At 43.5% G+C, this 14,324-nt stretch overlaps 1 protein-coding gene across 1 annotated transcript in view; it reads right to left on the bottom strand.

Moving 5' to 3' along the window:
* Window positions 1-14,324, bottom strand: part of SESTD1 (SEC14 and spectrin domain containing 1) — a 183,620-nt gene that overhangs the window by 61,551 nt on the left and 107,745 nt on the right. The window contains exons 6-7 of the mRNA XM_040357653.1: window positions 4,225-4,338; window positions 794-891 (exon numbers count right to left, since the gene is read on the bottom strand). Of these exons, the coding sequence (XP_040213587.1) occupies window positions 794-891; window positions 4,225-4,338 (212 nt within the window). The remainder of the gene's footprint in view (window positions 1-793; window positions 892-4,224; window positions 4,339-14,324) is intronic.

Here is a 14,324-nt window from a genome sequence, read left to right as displayed (position 1 = left end):
CCCCATTGAAGTCAATGGAAACAAAAATAATTTGTTCCGCACTGACTTCAATTGGATACAATACCGCATGCGGCAAGAAGCGGGGGCTTCGGGGAGCCTCGGAAATGGCCAAAAAGACCGTAGGACACTACGGCAAACCTCGGAAAGACTTCCTACCCGAGATTTGCCAAGGTCAGCCATGCTGTCCTCGGACCTTCCGTGCATTTCCAAAAGGTGATGTTCGGCTCTGCTCCGGCGCCTCCCCACCTCAAGCCAAAAGCGGTACTGCACAGCGCTTTGGCCTGAATCGTGCTCGTTTTGCGACAACGCTCGCAAACCGAGTTACGATTTATTAAAATACAGTGCTCATATTGCGAAATGCTTGTTAACCTGCGTTACTCGCAATCTGAGGTTCCAGTGTGTGTGTGTGTATATATATATGTATATATATATATATATATATATATATATATATATATATATATATATATATATATATATATATATATATATATACACACACACACACACACACACACACACACACACACACACACTATACATTTAACAAAATAATTTTTGTTGTAGATTTCCATCATTTAGCCAAATAATGTCCCATGGGTTTTGTAAAGAACCACATCTTAATGCTGACTGTGAATTTTCATAGACCCATCCTCAGTCTGCAGACAAAGAGCCCTTCACTCCCTCCTCTGCTGGTTATGAAAGGCAGGCAGCACACATGGCTTCTAATGGTGCCATTATGATGAGAGAGCTGATCAGGACAAGGCAAGTACAATCAGCTTGTTTCACAAACCTGTCTTTTTCATTCTGATTCCCCTTATCGCTCTCATTGTTGATAACAGCAAGTTCATCCAGCAATGATGTCGATTCTTTTGTGAACTTCTCAAATACCTGAAATTCAGCAGAGAAAGCATTACATACATCAGAACTAGAATGAGTACAGGTGAATGCAAAATCTCCACTGCAAATACAGCTCAAAGCATCTGAAGATTAGAATGTTCTCAATATAAATGTAAACACTTCTATCTGTATGCCTACACAGGGGCTGCATCATTAAAACAGGAGAATAGAAAATAAGCACACAAGTGGGGCTGTTCTTAGCAACCATACAACTAGTTCATAAATAAAAAAATGGAACTTGTATGACTGTGGGCAACAGCTCCCCTATTCTCCAGATTTACTTTACTCCGATTTGATTAATCAACCCTGAAATAAATAAAGAAAAATAATGAGTCTTCAGATGACCTACACCATTTGCTACCAAGGATGGGCTCAGGTGTGTTCACAACTCCATGTGCCCGTGCCCACCAGGAAGTTGACACACTGCATCGCTATGCACAGGTAGCGCGACATTTCCCGATCTGTGCAGTCGAGGATTGGAAAACGTCTCACTGCTTGCGATTCACACTGTGGAGTGTCAGCTTCCTGGCGGGCGCGGGCACGTGGAGTTGCGAACACACCTGAGCTCATCCTTATTTTCTACAAAATGGCTCTGGATAAAGTAGTAGTAGTAGTAGATGTAGTGGGAAGGAGTATAGATAATTTAGCATGCTGAAAAATCTCAAAAGTAATTACCTATTGAAGGAATTAGGAGTACTAAATACCACCCTATACTTGGCCCGACTGTTACTAGTGGTGCCCGAGTTGCCCTGCATTCTTTTATTGGGTTGAATACAGTCAGCATGAGAAGCTGTGCTTTTGCTACTGGCATTTGCAAATGAGTAAAAGGACCAACAATAAAACATCATGGAAGGCATGGTCTAGGCCAGTTTTCCCAAAATGTTGGATATATAAAATTGCCGATGGTTACCCTCACTGAAGGGCAAACACTATACTGCAGAACTGCTTTGTAAGATTAGCGGGGCTCCGGGCTCCAGACTCCCCGACCCCCCCCCCCCCCCCCCCAAAAAAAAAATTTAAGTCAGCAGCAACAAATACTTACCTGTCCTTGGATCCAGTGATGTTCTCACCCAAGCCGATTTTTTATTTGGCTTCGGGTGCAGGTGTTGGCAGAAAGAGTCATGCTGCACCTTGTAAATGGTCCCGTAGTCTTCTGGGACCTGTGACACGTCCCAGAAGACTGCGGGGGAAGGATGGGTGGTGGAACTTCTGGCTCATTTAACCACTTAAAAACAAATATACTGCAGAAGGGCAGCACTACTGCACGAAACAATGTACCCGTACATCGTTTCCTGTACGAGACACTGTGGGCGTGCGCACACTGCACTGCACTGCACACATGTGATCGCTCCCCAGAGAGGCAGGACGGGATATGCCTATGTAAACAAAGCAGATCCCCCGTATTGACAGGGGAGTACAGAGAGATTGTATGTTCCTATTGATCAGGAACAGTGATCTCCCTCTATTCCCAGTCAGTCCACTCCCCCTGTTAGAAACACCTCCTTAGGACAGACTTAAGCCCCCATTCACACCTAGGCGTTTTGTCGCCTGTAGTGTGACGCCGCAGCAGCCCCGAGACGCTGGAGGGATGAAAACACACTGCCCTCTATGGAGATGGTTCACATCTCCACGCCGAACGCCGTACGCCTGCCGCCTGAAAAAAAGTCCCGGACCTTTTTTTCAGGCGGCTTTCGGCATAGGAGATGTGAACCATCTCCATAGAGGGGGTGAGGCTGCATTCACAATCGCGGCGTTTTGTTGCCGCAAATCGCGGTACAAAACGCCGCAATTTGTCACCGCAATTCGCAATGTAAATGCAGCCTAACTCTTTGATCTCCCCCTAGTGTTAACCCCTTCCCTGTCAGTGTCATTTATACAGCGATCAGTGTTTTTTTTTTAGCTCTGATTACTGTAATAATGTCACTGGTTCCAAAAAAGTGTCAGTTATGTGTCTGATCTGTCTGCCACAATGTCGCAGTCCCGCTAAAAATCGCTGATTGCCGCCATTTCTACATAAAAAAAATACATAAATCTATCTCCTATTTTGTATACGCTATAACTTTTGCGCAAACCAATCAATATACACTAATTGCGATTTTTTTTTTATACCAAAAATATGTAGAAGAATACATATTGGCCTAAACTGATGAATCTTTTTTTTTTCTTTTATTGGATATGTATTATAGCAAAAAGTAAAATATATATATATTTTTTTAAATTGTCTGTCTTTTTTTGTTTATAGCGCAAAAAATGTAAACCGCAGAGGCGATCAAATACCACAAAAAGAAAGCTGTATTTGGGGGGAAAAGAAGGACACCAGCGTCGCACGACCGCGCAATTGTCAGTTAAAGTAACGCAGTGCCGTATCGCAAAAAATGGCCTGGTCACTAAGGGGGGGGGGGCTGAAGTGGTTAATTTGATTGGCCAAGTGTGGGTTAAGCACAACATTGGAGAGTTTTAAACAGCTTGTATTGCTATAAGAAAACACTACAGGTAAATACCGTATTTATCGGCGTATACCGCGCACTTTTTTCCCCTGAAAATAGGGGGAAAATCACAGGTGCGCGCTATACGCCGATGGCATACCTCGGAGGGGAAGGAGGGGGACGAGCGCCGTCGGAAATCGCTGAGCCATCATCTCCTCTCGGCTCTCACTCGGCTGTCACGTCACACACGCACAGTCCCGGCTCCGTCACCAGCATTGGACCAGTGTTCTGTCTGTCACAAGAGATGGTCCAATGCCGATGGCGGAGGCGGGACTGTGCATGTGTGACGTGACAGCCGAGTGGAGATGGCGGCTCAGTGATTTCCAGCGGTGATTTCCGGCGGGCACTCGTCCCCCTCCTTCCCCTCCGAGGTATGCCATAGGTACGTGCTACAGTCTCGGCCAGCGCTGCCGCTCTGCCCGCGTTTAAGGGTTTCCTCACCCTCCCCTTCACCACAGAATGAGAATGCTGAACATTTGGGTATAGAAGCCCCAAGCCACACTACAGGTGTCAGGTAAAAGAAATTCTGCTTATTTTTTGTGACATCATGAAAGTCTAGATGGGAGAATAAGAAGTAATTTTAAGAATTCATAAAAAGTTTGTGTCTAATGTCAAATAGTGATTATAAATAACTGTAACTGTAGTTTTTCCAGAAAATTCCCTCTTAAAATTGGGGTGCGCGTTATCTGCCGGCGCGCGTTATACGCCGATAAATACGGTAATTGATTTTTAAATGTGATGCTTTCACTGTTCACTGAGACCTGGTGGTATAAATGGATATGCTGGTTCCAGCATTGCTACAAAGAAACACAATTAGAAATAGTCATCATTTACTTACAAGCCTTTTGTTCAACCAGTCAATGTGGTCATAGGTAAGGCTTCCTCCAAATTCTTCTGTGAGCTGTGAAGGTTCTATGTATCTGGTAAGCTTGTTCCCGGACACAAGAATAACCTAAAGTGGACAGCAATATGAGACAGTCACTTGTCTGCTATAACCAGTCCCAGCACCTAATTATACCCAAGACACATAATCAAAGACAAAAACACAGAAAAAGTTTCCGTTAGGTAACTGCAGGTAAAATTACACATTGCTGGTTTATAATGAAGGAATATTACAAAGTATATATTTAGAGTAAATACAGAGATTTGGTTGCTATAATACGTTTATGAATATCATTCAAAGAAAGGGCAAGGGTGGCTACTTAAACTTTAAAAGACAAGAAACTGACAAGCGTCTCCATTTGAAGCCTCTTCAGATCTAATTGCTACCTGGATAATGTTTGGTTTGATAAAGGCCTGAATATAGAACAATTGCCAAATTGCATTTTGCGCGTCATTGTTAGGGGCCCATGAAAACGCTGCATCTGAGCACCACAAACCAAAAACTATATTAAATTCATTTTTAATATTTAAAGCAAACTCCCCCATCCATCCATGTCTCCATGCTTTATTATGTTGAGAAAACACTCCCCCCAGCATTTCTGACTGTGGCCATCTCGAGTAAGGGCAGATGATTGATGTAGCATTTACTTCCTTGAATCTATCTGCCCTTGGCTCAGGCATTTGGGCAGGAGGGTGTGCTTAGCTGAGAAAGTCCCTCCTTCCCTCCTGAGATGTATGACATCATTTGCCTAGGCATGGAAACCAGGAAGTAACTGAAGAAATGTAAAAAAAATTGTTTAAACAAGAAATATGAAATAAAGTACTTTACTATCTAATTACTAATGCTAGCAGCAGAAGGAATAAAAAATATGATAAATTAGAAAGTGAAGTTCCACATTAAGTAGGCTGCCGTTTTCATTGGAAGCACAGGAGACAGGGTAGTAATTCAGAAGAGCAACTCAGACATGTTAAGTGCCTGAACAAGGACCTTCATGGTAGGCGCAATCACAACCGTACAACATTTTGTTTCTTAATATAATTTAGTTTCCCCCTTTTCATTCAGCTTCAATCACTTCACAATCGCCCCATAGCAGGTATATATAATATATAGTAGAGGTTGACCGATATGGGTTTTTCTCTGGCCGATGCCGATATTTAGAAATCGGGGCGGCAGATGGCCGATATATGATGCCGATTTTTGCAGCCGATATTTTAGGCCGATTTTTGGACGGGGATGTGCTGTGGAGAGGGGTGGATGGTGCTGGGGATGCGTTGTGGAGAGGAGTGGATGGTGCTAGGAATGCGTTGGAGAGGGGTGGATGGTGCTGGGGATGCGTTGTGGAGAGGGGTAGATGGTGCTTGGGATGTGTTGTGCAGAGGGGTGGATGGTGCCGAGGATGTGTGGTGGAGAGGGGTGGATGGTGCTGGGGATGCGTTGGAGAGGGGTGGATGGTGCTGGGGAATGCGTTGGAGAGGGGTGGATGGTGCTGGGGAATGCGTTGGAGAGGGGTGGATGGAGCTGGGGAATGCGTTGGAGAGGGGTGGATGGAGCTGGGAATGCGTTGTGGAGAGGGGTGGATGGTGCTGGGGATGCGTTGTGGAGAGGGGTGGACAGTGCTGGGGATGCGATGTAGAGGGGTGGACGTTTTGCTGTGGCATGCGTTTTGTGATTTTTATTAAAGGGGGAGTTTTTTTGGAGTGCGGCTATCCCAGCTTCTTTTCTTTCATCCCAACCTGCATTTTGATTGTACTGCCTGCACCCTAGACTCGGATCATAGGAAATAGATCACCTGGTTCTCTTTGAGCGGTTACCTACTTTCTCGTTAGAGAGGGGTGGACGGTGATGGGTGGATGGTGCTAGGAATGCGTTGGAGAGGGGTGGATGATGCTGGGGATGTGTTGGTGATGGGTGGATGGTGCTGGAGATGCGTTGGAGAGGGGTGGATGGTGCTGGGGATACATTGTGGAGAGGGGTGGACGGTACTGGGGATGCGATGTAGAGAGGGGTGGATGGTGCTGGGGAATGAGATGTAGAGAGGGTGGATGGTGCTGGGGATGCGTTGGAGAGGGGTGGATGGTGCTGGGGATGCGTTGGAGAGGGGTGGATGGTGCTGAGGATGACTCTGTGTGAGTATGAGAGTTACATTGTGAAGAGGATCTCCACAATGTAACAATCATATCGGCCTGGTTTACACAAAAATCAGCCGATGCCGATTTCTTCAAAACGGCTAAATATCGGCCGGCCGATATATCGGTCGACCTCTAATATTTATATATACACATACATACATACATACATACATACATACATACATACACACACATATATACACACACGTGAATCTGCAATCTTGTGTTTTGACCGCGATTTTACATTTGTTTGTTACACTGACAGAATGCCAGTCTGTCTATGTAAATAAGGCAGACTGTCATTCTGTGAGTATAGAAGACATGGATCCTGTGTTTCTGTGAAGCAGAAACCCAGATCCACATCTTCTAGTAGTAAAAAAGCACTTCCCCCACAGTAAGTAAGCACTCCCTAGGCACACATTTAACCCTTTGATCACCCCTAATCTTAACCCCTTCCCTGCCAGTGTCAGTGCATACTTTTAGCACTGATCACTGCATTAGTGTCACTGCCCAAAAAAAAGTATCAAAATTGTCAGTTAGGTGTCCGATTTGTCCGCCACAATATCTCAGTCCTGCTATAAGTCACTGATCGTCAGCTTTACTAGTAAAAAATAAATACAAATATTCCATAGTTTGTAGACACTAACCTTTGTGCAAACCAGTCAATATACGATTATTAGGATTTTTTTTTATCAAAAATATGTAGCAGAATACATATTTGCCTAAATTTATGAAGGCATTTAATTTTCTAAATTTATTTATTGGATGTGTTTTAAAAGCAGAAACATTGGGCCGGATTCAGAAAGCACTTACGCCAACGTATCTTCTGATACGCCGCATAAGTGCACGGATGCGCCGTCGTATCTCTGCGCCTGATTCTTGAAATAAGATGCGCCTAAATTTTGGCTCCATCCGACCGACGTAAGTCTCCTACGGCGTCGTATCTTGGGCGCATATTTACGCTGGCCGCAAGGGGCGCTTCCATTGTTTTACGCGTTGAATATGTAAATGAGCGAGATACGCCGATTCACGAATGTACTTACGCCCTTCGCTGTAATCTACGCCGTTTACGTAAGGCGTAAAGTTAAGCCACATAAAGCAGGTGTAAATCATGTTAGGGTATGGACCAGGGAACAGCCGTCGTATTTTACGCAAGTCGTATGTGAATGGGGCTGGGCGTAGGTTACGTTCACGTCGTAGGCATTGAGCCGTCGTATCTTAGGGAGTATATGCGACGTGATTCTGAGCATGCGCGGGCATGCGTCGTTCGTTCGGCCCTTCATTAACATGGGGTCACGCTTCATTTTAATAGATCACGCCCACTACCTTCCTACTTTGAATTAGGCGGGCTTACGCCGACCAATTTACGCTACGCCGGTGCAACGTAGGGAGCAAGTGCTTTGTGAATACTGCTCTTGCCTCTCTATGTTACGCCCGCACAAATGTACGCCGCTCTACCTGAATCCGGGCCATTGTGTATGTGTATATATATATATATATATATATATATATATATATATATATATATATATATATATACACACACACACACACATACATATACATACACACACACACACACACACACACACACACAATATATATATATATATATATATATATATATATATATTTTTTTTATTGTTGGTTGTTCTTTGTTTCTAGCGCTAAATAATAAAAACCGCAGAGGTGATCAAATACCACCAAAGGAAAGCTTGATTTGTGGGGGGGGGGGGGGAAAGGACATAAAATGTACTTGGGTACAACGTTGCCATATCGCAAAAAACAAACAAATGGCCTGGTCAAGAAAGGGGGTAAACCTTACGGAGCTAAAGTGTTTAAGCATCTCGGCACTAATCTCCTCCAGCCTTTCTCTGTCTCTTCCTCCACTGTACATCACTGCTCTGATTTCTATGGGTGACTATGACCGACTGACTCTGCCTGTACAATGCTCATTGGCACAGCTACTCAAAAGTTCCCATGGGGGCATGTTCTGTATGTGCGACAGAGTACTGAAGGAGCACAATTAGAAGACATATGTAACCCAAAATGCCTGAACAAGGACCTTTATAGCAGGATTACCAGGTATTATTTTGATGAAAGCTGCAGGTTTAGAAAGACTGAAAATGACATTTGAAATGACATTAACATGTTAAAGCAAGAATTAGAATTTAATGATTGGGTTTACATCTACTTCATGTTTAGCAGCCTTTTAATAAAAGTTAGGCGCTTATTCTAGTCTAATGAAAATGTCAAAAGGTATTATAAACATTCCTACCTTTGTCTTGTGTTTTTCACCTGAATAATAGGTGTATTGATCATGTAGTTTCATGGTGTCATTTATTGCCCTGTACATCCCGCATACAGTAGAGTAAATCTTTATATTCCTGTGTCAACCGTTTCTGTTTAAACATACAGGTACGGTGCATGGCACTGCACAGGTTAAAGCATGAACTCCGTCCGTAGTCTATGAAGTATTTCCTGTGAAAAAACTATATAGCCCACAATCCCAGGGTCTCTCAGTCTGGTGCTTTTCAGGTACGAGCTAAATAGTAATTCAGTCTAGCACAGACACAAACAGGGAAATTAACATGTAATGAGACATCACCATGCATTTTTTTAAATTGTGGCATGATGTGTGGCTTTTTGTGATCTGTTAGCGTGCTTCACTTTGTCAGACAGCTTCTGTTTATGTTATTTCTTGATTCAACAGGTCTGGCAGTAATCACGCCTGGGCGTGCAAGTGAAATTTAACTCAGCTTTCCAAATAATTGTGGTTAATCACAGTTCCTTTATGATTTAGCATAGGAGTGGGCAATTACTATTTCACATAGGGCCAGGCAGGTTTGAACAGCTTTTTTCCCTTAAAAAATAAAATATTAATAAAAAAATTGCATCTTGGATTTATTCTGGTTATCTTTGTGTAATATTAAAATCTGTTTGATGATATGAATCATTTAAAGCAGGGTTCCAACCTTTTTTTATGTTTATTAAAAGTCAGCAGCTACAAATATAACATGCATACACTTACCTGCTCAACTGTCCAGCGACGCTCTGCTCCTCTCGCCCCCTCTCCGCTGGCGCCTCCATCCTAACTGTGGGCACCCGGCCGTCACAGCTTTCGGCTTCATGACCGGGCACTCACCGCGCCTACAGGGAGGGGCCGCCGTAGGCGATATGACGCATCGCCTAGGCGGTCCCTGGGCAGGAGGAAGTGGGACAGGATGTATACTGCATACTTACGGTAGATGTGCCTCTTTTAATCATAAACCATGTAAGTTGCTAAATGTTGTACCTTCATTAAACGTAACCATATTGCTACACTTAGAGGCGCCTCTCTTCTGTTTTATACTTTGTAGCTCCTGCTGGATTTTGCTTCTACTCCCCTTGTGGAGTCTTCGATTTGTGGATGGACAGTTTATGGTTACACAATCTGGTCACATTGCTATAATCTTTTTATATGGACTATAAAATGAAAGGATTTATGAATAAATGGTTGTGGAACGAATCATCTGAGTTTCCATTATTTCTTATGGGAAAATTTGCTTTGATATACAAGTGCTTTGGATTACAACCATGTTTCCGGAACAAATTATGCTCGCAATCCAAGGTTTTTCTGTATAGTGTATCTGGACCAAGCAACAGTAAAACAAAAGGTTTCCTGGAGTTCAGTTTTAGGGTGTGCTAGAACTGCGTTTTTGAATATGAACGTTTAAAAGAACATTTTTTAACCTCTTGACGACCAATGACGTCCTTGGGACGTCCTCGGCTTTGTGCGGTGATATATGAATGACGCCTGCAGCTACAGGCATCATTCAGATATCGCCGTCTACAGCCGCTGATTCTGTGCGATCCTGCCGCTTGATCGTTCTTATAGGCAGTGGGAGGGGACGTCCCCCCCTCCCGCTGCCATCCGGTGCTTCTCTGGGCTCTCCTGTGCCATCGTGGGCCCAGAGAGCGATTCGGTCGGCGCTGCTGGAAAGCATAGAGATGACTGGTGACCAGATGGTCACCAGTCATCTCTATGACCGTCGGAGGAGGCCAGGGCATGACGTTATTACATCACGCCCGATACCTGGAAGTAAACAAAGCCGCAATCGCGGCTGTCGGCATGTGATAGGTGATTTTTTTTATCGATTTCATGCTTGTAAGCCTGGAGGAGAGATGTGGGGTCTTATTGACCCCACATCTCTCTATAAAAGAGGACCTGTCACACTGATTCCTATTACAAGGGATGTTTACATTCCTTGTAATAGGAATAAAAGTGATAAAAAAAAAAAAATGTAAAAAGAAGTGTAAAAAATTAAGTAAAATAAAAAATTTCAAAATGCCCCTGTGCCCGTTATCTCGCGCACAGAAGCGAACACGCATGCAGGTCCCGCCCACATATGTAAACACCGTTCAAACACCACATGTGAGGTATCGCTGCGTGCGTTAGACCTCCTCTGAAACTTGAAAATAGTAACCTGTAAAAAAAATTGAAAGCGTCACCTATGGAGATTTTTAAGTACCGAAGTTTGTCGCCATTCCATTAGTGTGCGCAATTTTAAAAGTGTGACATGTTAGGTATCTATTTACTCTGCGCAACATCATATTTCACATTATACAAAAAAATTGGGCTAACTTTACTGTTTTGTTATTTTTTAATTCATGAAACTTATTTTTTCCCAAAAAAAGGTATTTATTGCGCAAATACCGTGCGAGAAAAAAAGTTGCAATGACCGCCATTTTATTCCCTAGGGTGTCCGATAAAAAAAAATATATAATGTTTGGGGGTTCTGATCAATTTTCTAGCAAAAAAATTGTGATTTTTACATGAAGGAGAGAAGTGCCAAAATTGTCCCGGTAGTAAAGTGGTTAATACAGTTAGTTTCCCTTCATTGAAGTCCTCCTTAAACTCCTAGGTTAACATGCAGTTTGTAAAGTTATAGTGCGGTGGGTGTTGGGATCTCCATCATGAATAGCAGACGTCACAATGCATAAATATTTCAGTTTAAGAAATCTCTGGCTGTCAGCCATGGAATTTGATTAAAACCATAATATTGGATATGGATGGGAAGGCAATTCTTCATTCGCAGAAAATATCATCTAAATTCAAATTAATTTCATACTGTCACAGCTTGGTAGATTAGACTGACTGCCCTGAACCAATAATGCCTTTTAACCGTGGAGAAACATTTACATGTCTGATCAACTGATACAAACTGCGAGAAAAATAATTGGCAAGAGTAAGAGGTCAACAAAATTAGAGGGAATGTGTGGTGTCATTTATAACGGCACTAATAAAACAACGTTAAGGGGATTGTCCATGTAAACATAGCATGACTTAAAAGGTCAGGTTCACCTAGCATGGATTATTTCACAGCTGTCACAGGCTCCCTGCTGATAACTTCATAGAATTATATGGAGATCACCCAGACAGAGACCCAGGCACCACCTCAGAGGAAATTAGGTTTTAAATATCCACCTTGGTTCTGCTCTACGTGGATGACGCTATGCTGTTGCTTGGAGACACAGGGAATTCTTTGCATCGGCGATATCTGTAGTTAAAGCGGAGGTCCGCCAAAATTAAAAAAAAATTTTTAAAGTCAGCAGCTACAAATACTGCAGCTGCTGACTTTTAAAATAAGGACACTTACCTGTCCAGCTATAACTCGGCTCTCGGGTGCTGCCGCTGGCATTTTCGATAAGGGAATCAGGAAGTTAAGCCGTTCCCTACCGCGCATGCATGACTCACACTGCACAATGCCCCTGGTCCCTGCTGTCTTCTGGGACCCATGTGTCTCCCAAAAGACAGCCGGGGGGGGGGGGGGGGGGGGGGGGCGCCGCCGGACGTGGCGTAGACTCCTGCAGATAATGCGAGGGTCTATGTCTGGAAGTGGGTGCAAATACCCGTCTTAAACAGGTATCTGCACCCCCCCTGAAAGGTGCCAAATGTGATACCGGAAGGGGGGAGGAATCCGGATAGCGGAGGTTCCATTTTTGTGTGGATCTCCGCTTTAAGGTTTTTGGAAAATACTCTTCAATTACCGTATTTATCGGCGTATACCGCGCACTATTTTGCCCTGAAAATCAGGGCAAAATCGTGGGTGCGCGGTATACGCCGATACCCGCGCCGAGTTTGAATACTGCGCCGGCATATACCGAGGGCAGTACACTCGTGTATCTTCGGGCAGTCTCGGCGCTCTTGCGCTGACGTCCTGAGCGTACAGGACGTCAGCGCGAGAGTTGCCGAGCCTGCCCGACGATACACGAGTGTACTGCGCTCGGTATATGTCGGCGCAGTATTCAAACTCGGCGCGGGAAACGAGCGGGGAGGACGCCGCAGAAGGACGCCGGACCCGACGAAGCGGACACCCGAAGCCGCAGACGGACGCCAGACCCGACGAGGCCGCCGCGCAAGACACCAAAACTGTAAGTACAAAAAAAAAAATTCCCACAGGAATTCGGGCAACTTTAGGGGTGCGCGCTAAACGCGGGAGCGCGCTATACCCCGATAAATACGGTATGTTACTGAATTATATACCAGAGGTTCAGGCAACTACCCTCCAAGATATATCTATATTGTCTTTGCTTAAATACTTAGGGATATACGTATTATCCAGGCCTTTAGACTATCTATCCTTCAATTTATCACCAGTACTGGGACGTATACGAGATAAGGCGAAAGTATGGGTCAAACTTAGGCTGTCATTGGTGGGAAAAATCCATCTTGTCAAAATGATTTTCATGCCCCAACTCCTGTAAATATTACACAATTCCCCAATGGTAATCCCTCCCAAAAACAGTTCCGTATAATTAATTCTATTTTTCGCACTTTACTCTGGCAGGCTAGGCCCCCAAGAATCCGGCTAGAGCAGTTACAGAAGCCCACGAGGGTGGGCTAGCGATGCCTAATCTGTGGCTTTATTACCTAGCAGCTCAAATTGCTTCAGTGCGATTTCAAAGCCGTAGATCAGTGCAATTTGGACATTTAAACAAAAAGACAACGCAAGTTGAAATTAAATCAAAAGTAGTACAGGAACCTTTTTCAAAGTTGCTGCGCCTTAATTTGCAAAGATTTGAACGGTTCCATTGCTGGCAATAGGGTGCGACTTGTCATGTGATTTTGAACGATCAAACCACATGACAAATCGCACTGGTGTGAACCAGGCTTTAAAACTAGGTATCGGCGAGTTGTACTCGGGCTTAAAAAACTGGTATTGGTGCACCTTTAACTCTTCAAGTTCTGCCCTGTTAAACGCCAATTAACATAAGCACATCTGCAATGTACTGTTACGAACACTTGACATCGCTCATTTTTAGCAAGGCATTAAAAAAAAAAACAACATGCAGAAAGGGTTGAATTTGGGACGTTTGTACTGCAGTGCTTGTCTACGCCATTCACTAATGTTTTTGTAATCCTTATGAAAACCTGTATCGGTCATCGGATGACTTAAGGAAATTAATTTCCAAATTTTGTGATCTTTACTGTCACTCAAAAAAAGAAAATTCCAAGGAATGGAAAGGACTATTCTGCAGTCTCAGCAAGGCCAAAATATATTAAAATCAGCTTTATACGTGAAAGTAGGTTGGCAGGCAGTTGTAAATACATAAATTCAGTGCTGCAATTCAAACTAATAGGATTAGAGAGTTTAAAGGAATCAAATAGTTCAAACGCCAGGAAACTTGACCCATTTCATCAAACAGATCATTTTCTGTTTGTAGAGTACAGGAAGCACATTTTTTTGAGTTTTATTTTCCACCCTTATGCCGCGTACAGACGGTCGTTTTATGCGATGTAAAAAAACGACGTTTTTAAAAACGTAAATTTCATTGACCGTGCGTGGGGGAAAACGTTGCTTTATGTCTTGTAAAAAACGACAAAAAAAATTTACGCATGCTTCAATTTTATGTGTCGTTTTTCAAAACGTCGTTTTTTGTGTC

The sequence above is a fragment of the Rana temporaria genome, chromosome 6 (assembly GCF_905171775.1).
Source record: "Rana temporaria chromosome 6, aRanTem1.1, whole genome shotgun sequence".
Classification (NCBI taxonomy): domain Eukaryota; kingdom Metazoa; phylum Chordata; class Amphibia; order Anura; family Ranidae; genus Rana; species Rana temporaria.
This window is presented reverse-complemented; position numbering and strand designations above follow the sequence as displayed.